Source organism: Nicotiana tabacum, chromosome 4, assembly GCF_000715075.1.
Source record: "Nicotiana tabacum cultivar K326 chromosome 4, ASM71507v2, whole genome shotgun sequence".
Classification (NCBI taxonomy): Eukaryota; Viridiplantae; Streptophyta; class Magnoliopsida; order Solanales; family Solanaceae; genus Nicotiana; species Nicotiana tabacum.
In genome coordinates this window covers 119,964,727-119,985,178 of record NC_134083.1, presented here as the reverse complement: position 1 = coordinate 119,985,178, position 20,452 = coordinate 119,964,727, and the positions used below count along the sequence as shown (strand labels likewise).

The 20,452-nt window shown below is 37.8% G+C and overlaps 1 protein-coding gene across 1 annotated transcript; it reads left to right on the top strand.

Moving 5' to 3' along the window:
* The first annotated feature begins 18,768 nt into the window (after positions 1-18,768).
* On the top strand, positions 18,769-19,086 carry LOC107765769 (protein SMALL AUXIN UP-REGULATED RNA 12-like). The gene has a single exon (XM_016584457.2). It carries the CDS (start codon positions 18,769-18,771, stop codon positions 19,084-19,086), a length of 318 nt encoding a protein of 105 aa, XP_016439943.1.
* The last annotated feature ends 1,366 nt before the right edge of the window (positions 19,087-20,452 follow it).

The window sequence follows — 20,452 nt, the reverse complement described above, 5'->3', positions numbered from 1 at the left end:
ACGCGTCCACATCAAATGGGTACCCGCAGTGGCGAAACCAGAAAATTCAATAAGGGTGTTCAGAATACCCTTTGCCAGTGGACTATGCAAGAGTGTTCAAAGTCTATTTTTAATCAATAACAAGTAATATTTTACCTTATACGCAGTATAATTTTTCGGCGAAGGGTGGTCAGTTAACCACCCTTGGGCCAACATAGCTTCACCCCTGGGTACCCGTAAACGAGATACTATTGTGTGCTAATTATTTAAAATACATTCGAATATAGTACCCGTAATCAAGTCCAAGTAATATAGTATATATTAATCAATACAGAGCTAGAATTTTCACTAAGGTAATTTAAAATATTCTTATTTAGGCAATTCATACCATCCATATATATTGTTTTGATTTAAGATTTTTATTCTTCCGTGTTTCAGCAATAACATATTCTCCCATGAAGCTAAGGTTTAAAATATGAAAGAAACAAGCGTTTCCACTTAATCTCTCTTTCATAGCCAAAAGAATTAATCACACCAAGTAGCCGGAATGATTCAGCATCTATTATAAAAAATAATTTTTGATCTTACATAGTGCAATTTTTAGAAAAAAAATTGAGATGAAACCCTTGCACCCTGCTCCATACTAACTAGTATGTCATAGCTTATACTATAAAATACCGCTTCACATGGCATAACTAACATTGGTTCTACAGTAGACCGCAAATCAGCATGGGAGTTGCCAAGGAAGTCAGTTTTCTTGATTGTTGGAACCGGGCAGTTTAAAATCTGAAAGTGCAATAAAATCTTAGTAGTATAGACTAAAACGAAATTCTGCAACTCAAAGATTCGAGAGGTATCTGTTGGACACCATGATAAACAACGTTCATGTAACGCCTCTATACAATACGTGTCAAACCTGCAACTACTAAGAGTGTCTTGCTTTATCTTTGTCTGAACTGACGATTTAAAAAAAAAAAAAAAACTTCGCAGAATCACAAAAACCAAATTCCAACATTCACAAAATCCAAACCGCTTTTAAAAAGAGGAACTGTTCGTACTTCGTTCTTCTCCAGGTCGTCCGTGATTTCTCCGAATCTTCTAACGGTGGTTTAAATACCACCAGATCTCATATTGCTTTTGAATTGGTACCAGAACTAGTGGTGGTCAACGTCGATGGCACAAAATTCTTTGAATTTGACCCGTGGATTGTGATGATGCCTCATATAAAACTTAGTAGATCATGCTAATGAGCCATGTGAAACTTAGTTTGAGGGGTTATTGGATGTACCAATAAAGTTCACACAAGTAGCTGAAAGAATTGAGAATCTTCATATAAAGTGCATAGATACTCTTAATGGTGTTAGGACTTTTAAGGAAAATATAAGATTTGACCAAAAAGAATAATATTATTTTATGTTAAGAGTTTTTTAGGAAAATATTACAGAAATGGCCCCGTAAAGGGCTAGTCTTAACAGAATGTCCACGTAATTGGCGGTACTTAAAAATAACCCCCGCCCCGCACACCCATTTATTGCGTTTCACGGATAACTCTACCTGATTGATAGAGTTTATGATATAATTATTCTACCTATCTGTTAAATTATTCATCAAATTCTATCTGGTTGCTATGATTTTATGCTTGTTCAATTGCACTAAACTTTACCAGATTAGTGTGAGTTTGTGTTATCTGCATTTTACTATTTGTTATACTTGTTCAATTGTTCATCACTCTACTAGATTGACATGACTTTGTGTTATCTGCCATCGACCTATCTGTTATATTGTTCATCAAAATCTATCTAATTGACATAATTTGTCTATATTGTTCAAAAAAATATTTTTTGAAATTATAATTTGGTACGGAACAATATGACAAAATGGTAAACTTTTATCCATAAATATTAGTATATTATTATTAAGGGTGTACATGAGTCGGGTTGGTTCGGCTTTTCTAAATACCAAACCAAATCAATTGTATCGGGTTATTAAATCTAAATACCAAACCAAACCAATAAAAGTCGGGTTTTTTAATCTCGATTTTTCTCGAATTTTCGGATTTTTTCATTTTTTTCCATAAAGTATTCATAGCACAAAACATAAAATTTGTGCTCCAAATATTTCTTTAATCCTAGTAAGACAGAATTATAAAAGGTGTTTTTAAATAAAATAACATAATATGAGATGAGTGGCATTATACTAAAATATTCAACAATAAAGATAATATAATCGCATAAAATAAATATTATTAATAAGCCATAATGAAAACAAACATAATTTAAAATTATGACTAATAAGTACTATTATTTACATGACTAACCACTAAAAAAAATAAGTTATACATTTTATCTAAACCATGGAAAAACTAAAAAAATAGATATCCAATACTATTTTCATTAGTACAATTGAATTGAATGTCTTTTATTATTATTAATATTGATTTGATTTTGGTTTAGGATTTATTTGAGTTACTAACATTTATGGACTATAAAACTTATTGGAGCATCCAAAAATTATAAGCCCAAACTTGAAATAATACGTTAAAAGATCAAACTATGAAAAAGTTTAAAAATATTTATAAACTACACTACCATAAATATTTTTATGTATTAAATATATTTAAAACTTTTATACATATAATGTCGGGTTGGTTTGGTTTCGGTTTGACTTTTTTTTAGTTAAAACCAAACCAAACCAAACCAAATATGGTCGGATTTTTTTTCTAACACTAAACCATAGTCGGATTTTTTTTTCTCAGTTTGACTCAAATTATCGGGTTAGTGCGGTTTGTCGGTTTCATTTGTTCACCCCTAATTATTATATAGCATTTGGTACATAATCCTACAAGTAGCTAATCTTAGCTAAAACCTACACAAAAAACAGGATGCTAGAGTCATCTATTAAATAGAGAAAACTACCTCTGTAACCCCTCAATATTTTAATAGCCCATGTTATTGCCCATTGACACAAAATAGTCCTCCGGCCCAAACATATTACATTTAATAGTCCGAAATGTCTATTATATATATTTTTTGTATAGTGACAGTCTACTTTGTATATTTGTTGTATAGTGACACTCTATTTTGTATAGTTACAATATATTTTGTATATTTGTTTGTATAGTGACAGTCTATTTAGTATATATCTTGTATAGTGACTGTCTATTTTGTATTTATTTTGTATAGTGACAATCTATTGTATATAAATTGTATAGTGATAGTCTATTTAGTATATTTTTGTATAGTGACAATTTATTTTATATATATTTTGTATAGTGACAGTTTATTTAGTATATTTTTTATATAATGACAGTCTATTTTTGTATATATTTTGTATAGCGACAGTCTATTGTATATAAATTGTATAGTGACAGTCTATTTTTGTATAGTAACAGTCTATTATATATATATATTTTGTAATATACCAATATTCAAAAGAAATGCTCTTGATATTGACATCAACAGGTGAAGAATGAAGATAGCGGTAATCTTTTATTTCAAAGATTTGAAAGTCTTATCTTCCACACGAAAGGGTGAATGCCCAAGTTTTCTGCAAACATTGAAAGAAGATCCTCCAACAGATATGATTATATTGCAAATTTATGTGTTGCCAAATCTGCTCGAAGGCAGGGTATCACAAGAAACATGTTACATTATGCTATTAGATCGGCGAAAGCAAATGGTAAGGAATTAGGATGCACCAGTTCCATAATTGCTTGAATCACCAGAACACCTAAATCTGTTGTTTGTCAGACAGGTGCAGAAAAGGTGTTCGTGCATGTACGTACAAACAACGGAATAATTTATACATTAATTATTTGCAACAGAGGATAGGAAGATTAAGGGATTAATAGTGCAAATTTCCCAAATATTTTATTAGTTAACTGAATAATTTTGAGTTTTTAACCAAATAATAAACATTAATTTCTAATAGAATATATCCCCTCTATTTGGAACATTCTTGAAGAAGAAGAAATTTTGTGGGAACGCCCACTATTTATGTAAGCAAAGAGAGAACGGTGGACAGAGATTCAATTATAGAAGAACAAAAAAGTGATATGACGGCGGTCATTAGGTGAAGGCGGTCCCCTCAGGAGTGGATCACGACGGAGGGCGTTGATTGGTGGTTCAATACGGAGGCGGCGCTTGCGACTGCGGCATTCGGCAATGACTTTTTCGGCCGAAGAAAATGCGTATGATCGCTGAGGGAGAAGGAAGTTAGGGTTTTGAGTGGCAGTGGTATTGGGCTAGTCTTTTAATTAGTTTTGGACTGTTAATTGTATGGGATTATTTTGTGGCTATCAGGTGATATAAGTTTGACCCTAGTGACTACAAATGAACTTTACTTTATTAAATACCGGTAGTTACGAGGACATTTCGCTAAGACCAGCTCCATGTAAGACCATACCGTGCAGTTTTTTTGTTTATTAGGTTGGCGAAGCCCAACAAAATTTTTATTACGAAACTGTTTAATAGCAAGAAAATTTATACTAGTACGTACTTTCAATTAAGCTGCGACTAGGTCACATATCTAAACCTAAAAAAAAAAAATTGCGTCACATATTTTATGCATGCTCGTAAATGGTAATCACCTTTAATTAATTTATGGACCAAAATAATTCAATTACTTTTCCATCCAAAATTACAGAAAATGTATCCCATAATCCACAATAAACCCCTCTAATTTCAGTTATTATTATATAATTGTTCTTTTAGTCTCTTGTCTAAGCCACTCTTTTCAATTGAGTTTTAACTCTTATAATATGCATTGATGGTGTAAAAGTTATTACAAAAGTAAAACTAAAATAGATACAAGTAAGTGTTTTATTAATGATTCAAAAACTAAAAAATGATCGGTAACATGTTGGAGTTGGTCCAGTTATTACCTTACATATGGTATACGGTTAAAATCGAGCCCATCCAATTTTTTCATCTGATCGGGACCAGGGAACTGCATCGAAGATCGGCCCCGTAATGGATCAGACCAAGGTACGAAGACAAGGTACCAAGTTCGGGATTCAAGATACCTGTCGAGGTCGAGGCCAGCAGCGATCGAGACCGAATAAGACAGGCATCGAGCAAGATCGAAGATAACATAATAACGGAAAGGCGAAATATCCGTGATTGGTCGAAGATCATGGCGAAAATCTCGGAACGGATCAAATTAGGAACGGTTAATTAGCTAATGATGGGATTTTCTTCTGTAATTAGAGTTATACCACAAGTAGAATTCTTCTACAATATAAAGGGAAGTATTAACCATTTGTAAGCCATATATTGTTCATAGATATCAAAGTAATATAATTCTCTTTCTCGTTTACACTATTGTTCATCAGCTTGTTATATTTTAATTGTTCTTATATCAACCAGTTCGAGGGTATCCAAACTCGAGGGCTGAGTTCCATTCTAATACTGGTTTGCTTTACTTTATAGTTCATTTTTGTTATTAATCTTCATATTTATCAATTGATATTAAGTGAAATCACATATCCTTAGAACCATATTATAAGTTTAATTGTTATCTAATTTTAAGGGTAAACACATATGTACATATATTTTTATATCGTCAGTGAATACAATTTAAATTCTTTTTAATTCAAGAACTAGATAAGGATAGTTACTACTGCACTAGAAAGTAGTGATTGCTCAAAAACAAAAACTTGAAAGTTTGCAACTTAAAAGAATTATGAAGAGGGCTGAAATAGCAGGGAGCCACAAAAGTGGATATGGTGCAAGAAATGAACCTCTAGTCTCTGGCAGGAGGGAAGAGGAGACAGAATGTTGGAAATGGAAACAAGTTTTTGTTTACCCGCAAAACAGTACAGTTGAATTTATACGTAGTGTTTAGACAAGTGAACTAATTTGATCATGAAATAATATAATAATCGAAGAAATACGCAGTACTTAGCCTTGGAATGTAGATGAAATAGCAAAGATAGTGATTCCGTGAACACGATTTTCGAACACAACAATGATGGGATCAAAAAGCAAGAGAGTGAAATTGTATAAAGCTTTGTATAGAATATAATATATGTTCTTGCCAGAAATTTTGTGTCCCTTACAATGATAACTGAGCTCACTATTTATAGCTATGTCTAGGGAAGAAGGTTCTAGGATCCTGCCCTCCTTTAATGTCAATTATGAGGGTCATTGATGAAGATGTAACGTTGAGCGTAAGTGCCAAATTCTTTGTAACGGACCGTCGCTCTTAATGCTGTAGAATATTCCTTAGTAAATGCTACTGGGCGCAGAGCATTTAATATACTTTTATGAACGTTATCCGTTCCGGTGACAAGCGCAATGGCTGCGTTCGGTCCTCAGTCATTCCATCTTGGATTGCACGTGTCCTCCTTTTAGTCAGCCACGCGTCATATCATATTTTACCCTATACAGCGATGACATAATTTTGTGTTATCGGGAAGTTGGTAGAAACTCTTTTTTGACGGGAATTACTATAATTCCCTCTGAAGGTCTCTGACAGTTTATTAGATGCACGTCTCTCCGCATTTAATGCCCCGAACACGCATTATCCCATGATTAAACACAGCTTTAGCCGGTTATCGAGGTAATCATGGCCATGAATTTAGCCGCCAAAATTTTACTTATACGCAACTTTCTTTTCCTTTGCGTTTCACAATTGCTTGAGCTTCTAATTTGCATCCTCGTTTTTCATCCTTTTTCTAATTTTCTTCAAACACAAACTCTTTACCTTCTTCCTTTCCAATGGCTCCTTCCTCCAAACGTGGTGGTTCTACGAAGAATAAGAACAAAACCGAGGATTTCGTTCCTCCAATAGTGGATTCCATCATCCCAAGAAGGCTTAGTACTTCGAATGATTTTGAAGAGAGATTTCTTACTGCTAACCCTCGTACATGGACTGTTAGTAGGTACCCTTCTTCCATTCGTCCTTCCAGTATTCCTGCTGTGAAGGAGGACTGCCGCTGCAATGAGTTGGAAATCATCGCTCCTGATCTATTGGAGTGAGTGACCCTTCCCAAGGAAAGTTTTACATACTTTTTCACGTATCCATTTACTTTGGGTGCGTTTTCTTTGAGCGGAGAACTTGATTCCGCAATTGCGGAGTTTTGCCTTCACTACCAGGTATGTTTGGCACAGGTAAGTCCTTCAGTGTAGAGGACGATCGCCTGCCTCCGACGCTTGTGCCAAGAAACTGTGGAGGAGCTAACCTTAGCTCATGTGATGAAGCTTTATTCCCCCAAAATCTTCCGCTAGGGAATGATAAACCTTTGGAAGCGTGGCCACCATGCTTTGTTGTCTAGCATGGATAATGACAATGACTATGGGTGGATGGAGCGATTCATTGCAGTTGCCACCAATGATATCATTCTGACAATGACTTCATCCTTTCCGGTTGCTTGGAACCGCACTCGTAAGTTCTTTGTATAATATTTATCTTACTAGATATTCTTCTATGGTTGTATCATCTCTTCACCCTTCGCATATTTCAGCAACTCGATGGCTCCCACTGGTGGTGGAAGGTTTGAACCGGTGGGTTCAGAAGATTTTGGACGTCACAATACCTGAAACTCGCCCGTGAAGAGAACTAGCCTTTAAATACGGGTGGAAGGCCAAAAATCATGATAACTCTAATTTACCTTGCTTCCATTTTTGTATATGAAGAACTTGGTTGAACCCTTCTGACTTTGTTCATGGAATTAGGTCTATATGCGGGCTCTGTTGCTGTCCCCGATGAGGACATTCTGGCTGATCCTGCTGATGCAGCGAGGCTGCTTCAGGAAGCACTTACTTGAACAGGTATATCCGGGCCTGTTTCGGGTGCAAATATTTATTTATGGAGTCCCCGGCCGGAGGATAAACAAACAAAGAGAAGACGCTCCTCCGCGACCGGGGAAAAGAATAAAAGGGCAAAGGTTAATGCCCCCGAATCATCTCCGTCGGCGATGATGACTGGTCCTCCTTCTGGGCCGGTCGTAGACACCGTGATGATTGATGATGATGAAGAAGTTGTTGATGATGAAGCTTCTTTACACAGAAGGCGACGATCCTCATCATCTCAATAGGATGCTCGACCTATTGAGATAGTTACACCAACTGAAGATGATATCTCAACACTTTGGGAAGAGTCTAATTTGGTAGAATATGCCAACTCCCATTTTCGGGCCCCAATTGCTGCAACCGGTGTTGCGGGGCTGAGTACCAGGTCCTTGCCGTATTTGGTTAGCGAGCATCAAACAACCAGCTCTGCATTTGTTGCAGCTGCTTCTCACTCTTCAACTCCATCAACTTCATTTCCACCTTCACCAATACCAGCAGCTGCTACATTATTTCTATCTTCGTCTACTCTTCCACTAGCGGTTGCTACACCATCTCCATCAGCCGCACCTGACCATGAAGAAGGTGTTCCTCTTCCACAGTCCCAAGTTCATGGGAACTTGGGGCAAAATTATGCCGCTCCTTCTGAAGATCCACAAAGGAGGAGGAACATTACTCTTTCGGACTCTACCAGGTGCAACCTGCTATCACGGCCGGTGGAGCTTACTAATTACCTGAAGCCTTTGGCTTCAGAAAAAGATTGGGAAAAGATTCAGATACTCTCGGGCGAGTATTTGTTGAACAATGTATGCATAACGCCGCGGCAGTACGTTCCTTCTTTCTTTTATTATTCCTTCTACTTTTGAACTCGTATTCTAAGTTTTTCCCCTTCCTATTTTATAGGACAACTTTCTTGCCTCTGAGGGCCTTCAAAGGTTGATTCGTGAGAAGGAAGAACTTACTTCTGAACGGGATCAACTTTTGGCGGAACGGGACCAGACTGTTCTTCGCCTCTCGGAACTGGAAACCGGAGCTACTAAGGCCATTGTTTTGGAGGCTCGTTTGCAGCAAAGCATGCAAGAAGTGGTAATCCTCAGCTAAGAAATTGGGCTGCTGAGGGTTAATTTTGATGAGGCTAAGGCCAAATGGACAGAAGTCTAAAACGTCGTTCTTGCTGCAACCGACCGTGAGTTTGCCTTTGCTTAAAGAGTGATTAACTTGGAGGCAGCCTTGAACTCCAAAAGTGAAGATCTTGCTACTGTGGAGGCGAAATATGCCCAGTTAGAAGAGAAGTACAGGAAAACTATCGAGCATAATAGGCTCTTTAGTTCAACTGTCCGCGAGCTTGATGTCAGCCTCAAATCTGCTAGATCCACCGGGGAAAACCTTTTCGCCGAGGTTATTCAACTAAAAGAAGAACTTAAGCGCCGAGCGGTTTCCCTCATTGTTGCAAAAACTTATTCCATGTATAGCATGAGGAGGAAAACCTTGGAGGCCAAATCTGGTATCATTGATGTTGATGCCGAAATTGCTAAGGCCCGAGAGCTTGAGTTGGCTGCAAAAAATGGACTCCCGGCGCAGTCTGATGCTCCAGGTTCTTCTGATTCCGATTCCGAATTTTCGAAAACTAAAGAAGGATCAGAAGGTGATGAGGCCGAAGACCAAACTGGGGAAAGCATTGAGCCATCGGCGGAACCACCTACCCTTCCCGACAATGCGGATACTTCTCTTCCTCCTGGTTTTGGAGGCGCTGCAGTTTAGCTTTTTCTTTTCCCATTTTGCACTTGAAATGTTTTGGCCCGTTCTTGTAAATAAAGACATATTTTCTTCTTTTAGTTCAAGTGTCGTTTGAGTCTTACTTTCATTTGAATATCCATGCAAGCCTTTAACTTTTGCATTTGCTCAAGTATTCTGCGCATGTTGTTCAATTTACGCTTTAGTATGTATAGTCTCGGATGCCTTTCTTCGAAGCATTTTGGTTCCGAGTATTATCCCTTTTACGTGAGGGTTTTTATGAATATTTGCACAAGTTTCCCTTTTACATAAGGGTCTCTATGAATATTTGCGCAAGTTTCCCTTTTACATGAGAGTTTCTGTGAATATTTGCGCAAGTTTGCTTTTTGCGTCCTTTTCATATGCAGCTTCGGGTGTATTTTTCCCTGATGGCATTTTGGATTCTGGGCATTGATTCTTCCGGAACCAACCCTTTAACGTGAGAGTTTTTATAAGAGAGGGCCCTCTTATGTTTACGGTGCTCTTGAAGAGGACGTCTCCTGTTCATTACGGCACTAACATTTGAAGTACTTGTTTAACTTTCAAATGACAAAGTTAGCTCATCGTTCAGACAAGAAACACGATAAAAGCAAAAGGATTTCATTTTATTCCTTCTATTTTCAGAAATTACATAAGCATTTTGCTATGCAGAAAATAAATTACCATTACTTGTGGCTATTTTGTACAACTTATTTTTACGGGGCTGACTACGCACTCCCCGGTCCCGATGATGCATTTTGTTTCCGGATTTTTGTTCTCGATTGACGTGGCAGTCATTGTTGCCGTATCCTAATAGCATTCCCTCTAGTGTTTGAATGCAAAGAATGCGAATTGGAATACTAGAAATTTTGTATCTTCGAAGGTCCCACCAATGAATTGCTAGGTAATCCTTCACTCGGTAACATATCTTATTTCCCCATAGGAATCCATGCTATTGAGCGAAAGAATACATAACAGTCCTCTGGCGGTTTGTGCCCATGAACCGTCGGATAACCTCTGTTCGGTAGCAAACTCAACTTCCCGGTGGGAATTTGCTATCGAACCAAAGATTACCTAATCATCCCCGAGTGGAAGCTTGTTCGTTTGCCTTGCTATCAAAGGTCTTATTGTTGTTGTCTGCGTAGTATGCTTTCCGTCGCTGCCTCATTAAAAACCTTGCCAGAAATGCCCAATTGGGACAAAAACTGAACGAAGGGAAAAAGAGTGCAGCATATACTTTCTGTTTGAGTGTTGTTCATCAGCAATAATATCTTTTGAGGTGTTCCATGTTCCAGTTGTTGGGAAACTTGTCTCCATTCTAGTTTTCCAACTCATATGAACATTTTCTAGTGACAACTGAAATTAGGTAAGGGCCTTCCCATATTGGACCTAACTTTCCCGTGTTGAGCTCCCGAGTATTTTGTGTTACTTTTCTTAGAACCAAGTCTCCTACTTTGAAAAAATGGAAGTTGGCTCTCCGATTGTAATATCGCTCCATCCTCTGCTTTTGAGCTGCCATTCTTACATGCGCCAAGTCCCTGCATCCCTCGAGTAGTTCCAAGTTGATTAGCATTGCTTCGTCGTTTGATTCTTCGTTTGTTTGAGAATATCTCAAAGTGGGCTCGCCCAGTTCAACCGAGATTAGGGCTTCAACATCGTACACGAGAGAAAAAAAGAGTTTCTCCTGTACTTGATTTGGCCATTGTTCGGTAGGCCCATAGGACTCCGGGCAACTCTTCAGGCCATTTGCCTTTTGCTACTTCCAACCTTTTCTTGAGGTTTTGAATGATCACTTTGTTTGTTGACTCTGCTTGACCGTTTACGCTCGGATGATAAGGTGAGGATGTGATTCTTTTTATTTTCAGGTCTTCGAAGAACTTTGTAACTTTTGCACCGATAAACTGTGGCCCATTGTCGCATGCTATCTCTTTTGGTATTCCAAACCTGCAAATTATATTTTCCCACAGAAAATCGACCAAGCATTCTTTGATTTTCTGATAAGAACCTGCTTTCACCCATTTAGAAAAATAATCAGTCAAAACTAAAAGAAACCTTACCTTTCCGGGAGCCGGTGGCAGCGGTTCGGCGATGTCCATCCCCCATTTCATGAATGGCCATGGGGACAGAACCGAATGTAAGAGTTCTGCCGGTTGATGTACTAGTGATGCGTAGCGTTGGTACTTATCACATTTTTGTACGAAATCTTTGGAGTCTTGTTCCATGCGAGGCCAGTAATATCCTGCCCGTACCAATTTAAGCACCAAAGACTCTGCGTCTGAGTGATTGCCGCATATCCCTTCGTGGACTTCTCTCATGACATAGTCAGCTTCTGATGCTCCTAAACACCTGGGCCAGCGGGCCTTGGAAAAATTTTCTATACAATTGGAATTTGCTGAAGCTATAACGTGCAGCTTTGGTGCGTAACGCTCGTGATGCTTTGGGATCGTCGGGCAACTTTCCGTTCCGTTCCTCCACTCCCAGACCAGGCTAGCCGAATTCACCTCGTAGTAACCATCTGTATCAAGGACTGAGCTCATCATTTGTACCACCGTTCCAGACTCTGATCCTTTTATTTTCGTCGATGAACCTAAGTTTGCTAATGCATCCGCTTCTGCATTATCCTCTCTCGGGATATGGGTTATTGACCACTCACGGAATCGTGCCAAAAGAGCTTGGACCTTTACCACGTATTGTTGCATACGTTCTTCTTTGGTATCAAAGATCCCGTAAACCTGATTTACCACTAGCTGTGAGTCGCATTTGATTTCTATAACCTCGGAATCAAGTCCTTGGGCCAATTCGAGCCCTACAATTAAAGCTTCATACTGTGCTTCATTGTTAGTTAAAGGGATCGTGCTGATGGCTTGACTTAAGGTTTCCCCCAAAGGCTTGATTAAAACTATTCCAAGCCCAGAACCTTTTACGTTCGAGGCTCCGTCCGTAAATAAGGTCCAAACCCCTGATGCCAATTCCGACACCATTACTGCCTCCTTGGTTGCCAGAGGTAGCAGTCCCAGACTAAAATCGGCCACGAAGTCAGTCAAGACTTGTGACTTAATTGCAGTCCTCGGTTTATATTCTATGTCGAATTCACTCATTTCGACGGCCCATTTGGCCAATCTTCCCAAGAGTTCGGGTTTATGAAGGATATTCCGCAAAGAGAAAGTAGTCACCATAGCTATTGGGTGGTATTGGAAATAGGGCCTCGGCTTTCGAGCGGCGACTACGAGAGCTAAGGCTAGTTTTTTCAAATATGCGTACCTTCGTCCTCCCGGACTAAAACCGCACTTACCGCAACTTCTGAAACCACGAGGTAGACTAGCAATGTTTCGCCTTTTTTTGGTTTCGAGAGCAATGGAGGGCTTGATAAGTACTTCTTCAGGTCCCTCAAAGCCTGTTGGCACTCCGTCGTCCATTCAAAATTGTTCCTCTTTTTGAACAATGTAAAGAAGCAATGACATTTTTTCGACGACCGGAAAATGAACCTGCTCAAAGTTGCTAACCTTCCTGTGAGTCTTTGGACTTCCTTTATGTTTAATAATTGATCTGAGATATCGTCTATGGCCTTGATTTTGTCGGGGTTTACTTCAATTCCCCTTTCTGAGACCAAAAACCCCAAGAACTTACTGGAGCTAACCCCGAACGCGCACTTCTTGGGGTTAAGTTTCATGTTATGCTTCCTCAGGATATCAAATGTTTCTTGCAAATGCTTAAGGTGGTCACCTGTATTCAAAGACTTAACGAGCATATCGTCTATATAAACTTCCATGGTTTTTTCTATTTGCTTTTCAAACATCTTATTTACGAGCCGTTGATAAGTGGCTCTGGTGTTTTTCAACCCGAAAGGCATTACATTGTAACAATATGTACCAAAATTTGTAATAAATGAAGTATTCTCCTGATCTTCCGGGTTTGTCTTAATTTGGTTGTACCCAGAATAAGCATCAAGGAAACTCATCAGTTCGTGCACGGCCGTGGCATCAATCATTTGATCGATATTTGGCAGTGGAAACGAATCTTTCGGGCATGTCTTATTAAGATCTTTATAGTCTACACACATACGAAATTTATTGTTCTTCTTAGGAACTACTACTACATTGGCTAGCCAGTCTGGATATCTTACCTCTCTGACCGAACCGTTTCTAAGCAAGAGGGTTACCTCTTCTTTGACGAATTATTCCTGGCCTCGGCAATACGACGCTTCTTCTGCCGTACCGGTGGTACTCTAGGATCCAAACTCAGCTTGTACACGGCTATTTCCATCGGGATACCTGTCATATCCTCGTGCGACCATGCAAAACAATCAACGTTAATTTTAAGGAATTCAATAAAATCAGACCTCAACTCGGGATGTAGTCCTGTCCCCAAGTGAAATTTTCTTTCTAGGAAATCTTCAAACAATGCCACTTGCTCTAGTTCCTCTGCCGTGGATTTCATTGCGTTCGTTTCTTCTGGAACTTGAAAATATCTCGGCACCTGATATTGTTCTGACGATTCTGCCCCTGGAATAATCTCTTCTAACTCGGGAGTAGGCACTGGTTCCTGTAATTGCTATGACGTACGCTCCTTCCCTTTGCTACTGGAAAATGAGATTGCATTCATCTCCCTCGCTGCCGGTTGGTCACCTCTTATCTGCTTGATTTCTTCGGGCGTCGGAAACTTCGGCAATTGGTGATACGTCGAAGGTACAACTTTCATCTCGTGTATCCATGGCCTTCCTAAGATGATGTTGTATCCCATATCGACATCCACTACTTCAAAGATTGTTGTTTTCATTACTCCTTCAGCATTCGTGAGCAGCAAGATATCTCCCCGGGTCGTCACGCTCGCAAGGTTGAATCTAGCGAGGAGTTTTGTCGTCGAAATAATGCTTTCGGTGAGTTTAGCTTGTTCCAATACTCTCCATTGTATGATATTAGCCGAACTTCCTGGATCCACTAGAACACGCTTAATTTTAAAATCTAACACATTTAAAGAGATTACTAGTGCGTCGTTGTATGGTAACAACAATCCGTCTGCGTCTTCCTCTGTGAAAGTGATATCGTCCTCCCGGAGTCTTTTGCTGTGAGTTATCGATACTTTAGTCTTTTTTTCCGCCGAAAAGGTGACCCCGTTAATCTCGTTCCCCACAAAGATCACGTTGATCATTTGGCATGGGGTTTCTTCTCCTGCTTTCGAGGATTCCGTGTTGTCTCTGTTGCGACTGTTATTGTTTTTAGCTCGATCACTCAAGAATTCTCGGAGATGACAATTCTTCAATAGCGTTGCCACCTCCTCCCGAAGATATCGGCAGTCCCTTGTCCGGTGACCGTTCGTCCCGTGGTATTCACACCATAAATTAGGATCCCTCTGGTTGGAATCGGACCTCATAGGTCTCGGGAATCATGCTTCTTTAATGTTCCTCATGGCTGACACCAGTTCCACTACATTGACGTTGAAGTTATATTCTGATAATCTGGGGTAAGAAAGATCTCGAGACCCCAACGTTTGTTTATCTTGAAGTGATCTATTGCTTCTACCACGATCAGTGCCCCCATCAACGGTAAACTTGTTTGCTCCTCGAAAATTTCTGCCACGGCCTTTGGTACGCTTATAAGGTAAAAACCGACCTCTTGAAGTCCGCCTATCTGCATCGTAGTCATCCTTTGGTTTTTCTCTATTCTTCTCCCGTCCTTTGGCCGATGATGTAGAACCGACCTAGTCATCTTCGATCCTTATCTTTGACTCGTATCGGTTGTGAACACCATCTGCCCAGGTTGTTGCTTGAAACTCAAGAAGGCTCTCCTTCAGTTTCCGGGAAGCGTCTGAACCTCTCGGATTCAATCCTTTGGTGAATGCTTCAGCTGCCCATTCATCCGGGATGGCCGGGAGCAACATTCTTTCTTTCTGGAATCGTGTAACAAACTCTCATAATAATTTCGATTCTCCTTGTGCGATTCTGAATATGTCGGCCTTCCGGGCTTGCACCTTTCTAGCCCCGGCATGAGCTTTAATAAAAGAATCTGCGAGCATCTCAAAGAAATCTATGGAATGCTCGGACAGTAACAAATACCACGTTACGGCTCCCCTCGTGAGAGTTTCGCCGAATTTCTTTAGCAACACAGATTCAATTTCGTGAGGAGCTAGATCATTTCCTTTCACCGCCGTTGTGTAGGTGGTAATATGTTACTGTGGGTCTGAAATTCTATCATACTTTGGAACTTCAGGCATTTTGAAATGCGTCGGGATTAGTACTGATGCCACACTTGGCTTATACGGTAATTGAACATACTTCTTCGAGTTCGGTCCTTTCAATACTGGTGGTGCACCCGGGATTTGATCCATGCGGGCATTTACTTCCTTCATGAACCGTAAAAACTCATCTTTGAATGAATCGTTCTTGTTGTTAAGTCCTTATCTGCTCCCCCTAGCCCCATCGGAGCCGATTTCACCCCTGAGAGTGTTGTTATCGATTCTCTGTGTTGTTTGGTCTGCGGGAATAACAGGATGAATCGGATCGCGCTTGTTCGCATTATTCGAAACACCTGATAGCGCCTGCTTCAGTTCCGTCATAACCTGATCCTACCGCGTGAGATGGCCTAGAATGATTGCTTGTTACTCTTGCAGGATCCTCACAGCATCCGTTACTTGCTCCTCGTCAGCATCATCGGGAGTTCTTTCCTGAACCTGTCGAGGGTACCGTATGTCATGCACCGGCGTGGCGTCATTCCCCTCATTGCGGGTGTCACTGATTGAGTCCTCGAAATGAGGTTGATCCCCTCGAATTTTAGGGTTGTGTGCATCGTTAACAGTGTTATCTGTCATTTATTGCGATTTTTTCTAAGACAAAAATAGTCAAAACACGTTAGTAAAAGAGGCAAGGATTAATTTAATTGCACAACTGTCTAGGCCCCACAGTGGGCGCCAAACTGTTTACCCGTAAAATGGTACAGTTGAATTTATACGTGGTTTCTAGACAAGTGAACTAATTTAATCCTAAAATAATATAATAATAAAAAAATACGCAGTACTTAGCCTTGGAATTTAGATGAAATAGCAAAGATAGTGATTCCGTGAACACGGTTTCCGAACAGAGCAATAATGAGATCAAAAAGCAAGAGAGTAAAATTGTATAATGTTTTGTATAGAATATAATATATATTTTTTCAGAAATTTCGTGTCCCTTATAATGATAACTGAGCTCACTATTTATAGCTATGTTTAAGGAAAAAGGTCCTAGGATCGTGCCCTCCTTTAATGTTAATTATGAGGGTCATTGATGAAGACGTAACGTTGAGCGTAAATGCCAAATTCTTTGTAACGGACCGTCACTCTTAATGGTGTAGAATATTCCTTAGTAAATGCTACTAGGGACAGAGCATTTAATACACGTTTATGAACATTATCCGTTCCGGTGACAAGCGCAGTGGCTGGGTTCGGTCCTCAGTCATTCCATCTTGAATTCCACATATCCTCCTTTTAGTCAGTCACAAGTAATATCATATTTTACCGTATACAATTTCATTAATGCCTTGATATTGAAACTTGCTACCAGCCTTAGGCAATGAAAGCCATGTTCCTGGGCGTTAGCCAAATATACCTAAACACAACAGATAAAATCAAATACATTCTGAATTCCTTAGCAATAAAATCAAATATTGCTGAAATCAATGGAAGCAAAACATCAGTAGAATTACTCCATACACTCTTTTCTTTTCAATCTATTTCAAAAGAGTAATCGAATTTTTTAATATTTGAAATTAATTTAAATTTAATCATCTCACTTTACCTTTAGTAATATATTGTATAGTCACAAAACTATTATGGCATAATTAAGATCACAAGTTTTAATTTTTTTCACAAGTTTTAATTTTTTTTCTTAAATTCAGTAAGGTCATATTAAGAACTAAATATAAACTATTTTAAAAGAAACTTTTCAGCTACAAAGATATACCTTATGATTTTATGTATTTCAAATCAACTAATGAAAGTAATTTCATTGACACCGGTTAGCAAAGAAGTAGATCTATGTGTCTATGATGGAGTTCATTACTTAAATGGTCACTCAACTATCTGAAAATATCTAGTGAAGTCATATTTCTTTTGTTTGTAACAGAAAAGTCACTTAACTATGCATATAGCACTCAAAAAGTCACTCAACCAGATTTCTCAAACTTTTGATTATCAAATACCGATTTTACCCTTTAAATTATCAACTTTTATCCTTTTTTTGTTACTTTTTTAATATAATAATTTTTCTCTTTTTAATCTACATTATGGACTTACCTATAGAACAAATATATTTTATTTATAAAATAAAAAATAAAAATTAATTTTCTAGCTTATATAATATCGGAATAATATAACTGAGCGTAATTTTCAAGAATATATAAAGTATATTATAAAAATACCTTTTTTTTAAATAATTATTTTATATTACGTGCATGGAATACATATTTTATAACTTTTATTTTATTTTATTCTCAATTGTGTAAATATATTTTTGAATTTTTTGTTCTTAATATCAAAATTATTATTACGAATAAATTGTTCTAATTAATATTTTTTTACTATGCTCAATATTTTATTATTCTTACATTGTATATGCTTAAATACTATTTTTATTTTTTTAATTTATAAATAAATTTAATTTTAAAAAATCATAATATTAAAAAGTTTTAAAATAAATAAAATGAAGATAAAAGTTGATAATTTAGAGTGTAAAATAGGTATTTTGTAATTAAAAGTTTGAAAAATTTAATGTAGTGATTTTCTGAGTTGATAAATACATAGTTAAGTGATTTCGATGTTACAAATAAAAAAAAATAAATTTAATAAATAATTTCGGATAATTGATTGATAATTTGAGTAATGTACTCAATGATTCGGAAGGCCAGAGAAAAAGGCCCTCTTTGCCTTTAGGAGGTTCGACATAGAAATACAAGCCTTTAACCCCCACCTTGTCCTTCTTCTTGTACTCTTACCCCAAATTACACCCTTGCTCTGTCCTTTGCACCCACCCTTACCCTACCCCACCCCCCACAAGATCATGTTCTCTCCCCCACCCCCTCTCACCCTTAAAAATTTTATAAACCAAAAACAGAGCTTTTCCTTTATACCTTTACATCTTCCAATTCCTCATCACCACCACTTTTTGACAACACTTTCTCTCAAGCAAAGAAGTGTTGCGTTGGGCTTCTCTTTTTGTCCCAAAACCCTCTAACTTGTTTTCATTTGCATTACTTAAAAACTTTAAGTGAAGCAAAAAATGGCAATCAGAAAAACAAACAAGCTGCCGCAAACTGCAGTCCTAAAGCAAATCTTGAAAAAATGTTCGAGTTTGGGGAAGAAACATGACTATAACGATGAAGATGGTCTTCCCCTTGACGTCCCCAAAGGCCATTTTGCTGTTTATGTTGGAGAGAACCGAACTCGATACATTATACCAATTTCATTCTTAACTCACCCTGAGTTTCAGTGCCTCTTACGGCGCGCTGAAGAGGAATTTGGCTTTGATCATGACATGGGCATCACTATTCCATGTGAAGAAGTTGTTTTCCGATCACTAACTTCTATGCTTCGATAGAGAAATACTGAAGCAAAAATTGAAAGAGAAAGCAAGGGAAAGTGAATAGTGGTAGTGATAGGTTTTGGGTGAAGAAGATGGGTTTAAGATGAAGCAATTTTGTTGAATTGTTTCTCTTTTTTCAACGTCTTTCTTCACTGTAGTTTTTATTTTTATTTTTTATGTTTAATGAGGCCAGGAATTATTTTGGTTCTTTTTATGGGTCAGATTTGTAAAGAAGAAGAGATTGGAGCTTTTCCCTTGCAGAGGTGTTTTTCTTACACCCTGTGAGAGAGGTTATTAAATTAATGTTAAGCAAAGATCAATTTGCCTCGTTTAGTCAATTCCCAAAAGGAAAATCTTGTTTTATTTGTTATTTTTGTACGGATTAGGTTTTGTACGGTGATATAATTTAAAGAATTTTTACGTGTAATTTAACCTATATTTTAGAAAGTTATATTACTTTATTTTCGAGATTACCGTATTAAACTTGACATGTAAAGTAGGTTAAGTTTATGTGATAGGTTTACATTATTGGTGCATAAAATTTAAATTCTTTCTATACTGTCTGAATTCAGCAACTTTACTGCTTTTAAGTTCTGTTTTTAGCTTTTGTTCTTTCGATGCATGTATTTATTGTTCAACCTGCATGACTGAAGTCACGGTAGAAGTAGATGAATGATTTTTCACCTTTTTTATATAATTATAATAACGATAGACAGAGTAAATGCAACGCTTGGGGACTGATCAGTGAAATATGAACTAAACTGTTCTGACATGTATGTACAAGAGTTACAGATGGAGTGGAGTGTGGACTCAAGAGTAGGCCTAAGAGTGTTTCTTGTTAAGAAATTTATACAAAATACCTATTGAGTTAAAATAATTATCCTCCACTGTCCATTTGAAAACTATTTAAGATATATACATATTCAGTTAAAAATAATTACCTAACCTAGCTTATCTTGATTTGGCCTGGCTCGGCTCGGCTCGACTTGGTTCGGCTCGGCTCGACTTGACCTGATTCGGCTTGGTTCGGCTTGGCTTGGCTTGATTTGACTTGGCTAAAAAAAATGGATAGGGAGAAAACTTTAGGGGTAGTGGGTAAATAGTTTGTGGCTCCGATCCACTTTATATGACATAGTTTGTCGAATGAGGTCAAATTAACTAATTTTCAATTGAAATTCTAATTCTAATATATAATTTTTAAAATTTTAAAATAAAATAAATTTTTTATATTTTGATACAAAAACTAACTTTAATTAATTTTTATGATACTTAGATATAGTTGAACGATCTTTTATTATAAAAAATTTAATGACTTTAATTAGGATAAAATAAAAGTTAAGTGATATTATGCCAAAGTGCTATACTTTTAGTACATTACTCA

Bases quoted from the DNA above. Each gene is read 5' to 3' on its own strand.
- LOC107765769 (XM_016584457.2), top strand. From the start codon at position 18,769: ATGGCAATCAGAAAAACAAACAAGCTGCCGCAAACTGCAGTCCTAAAG.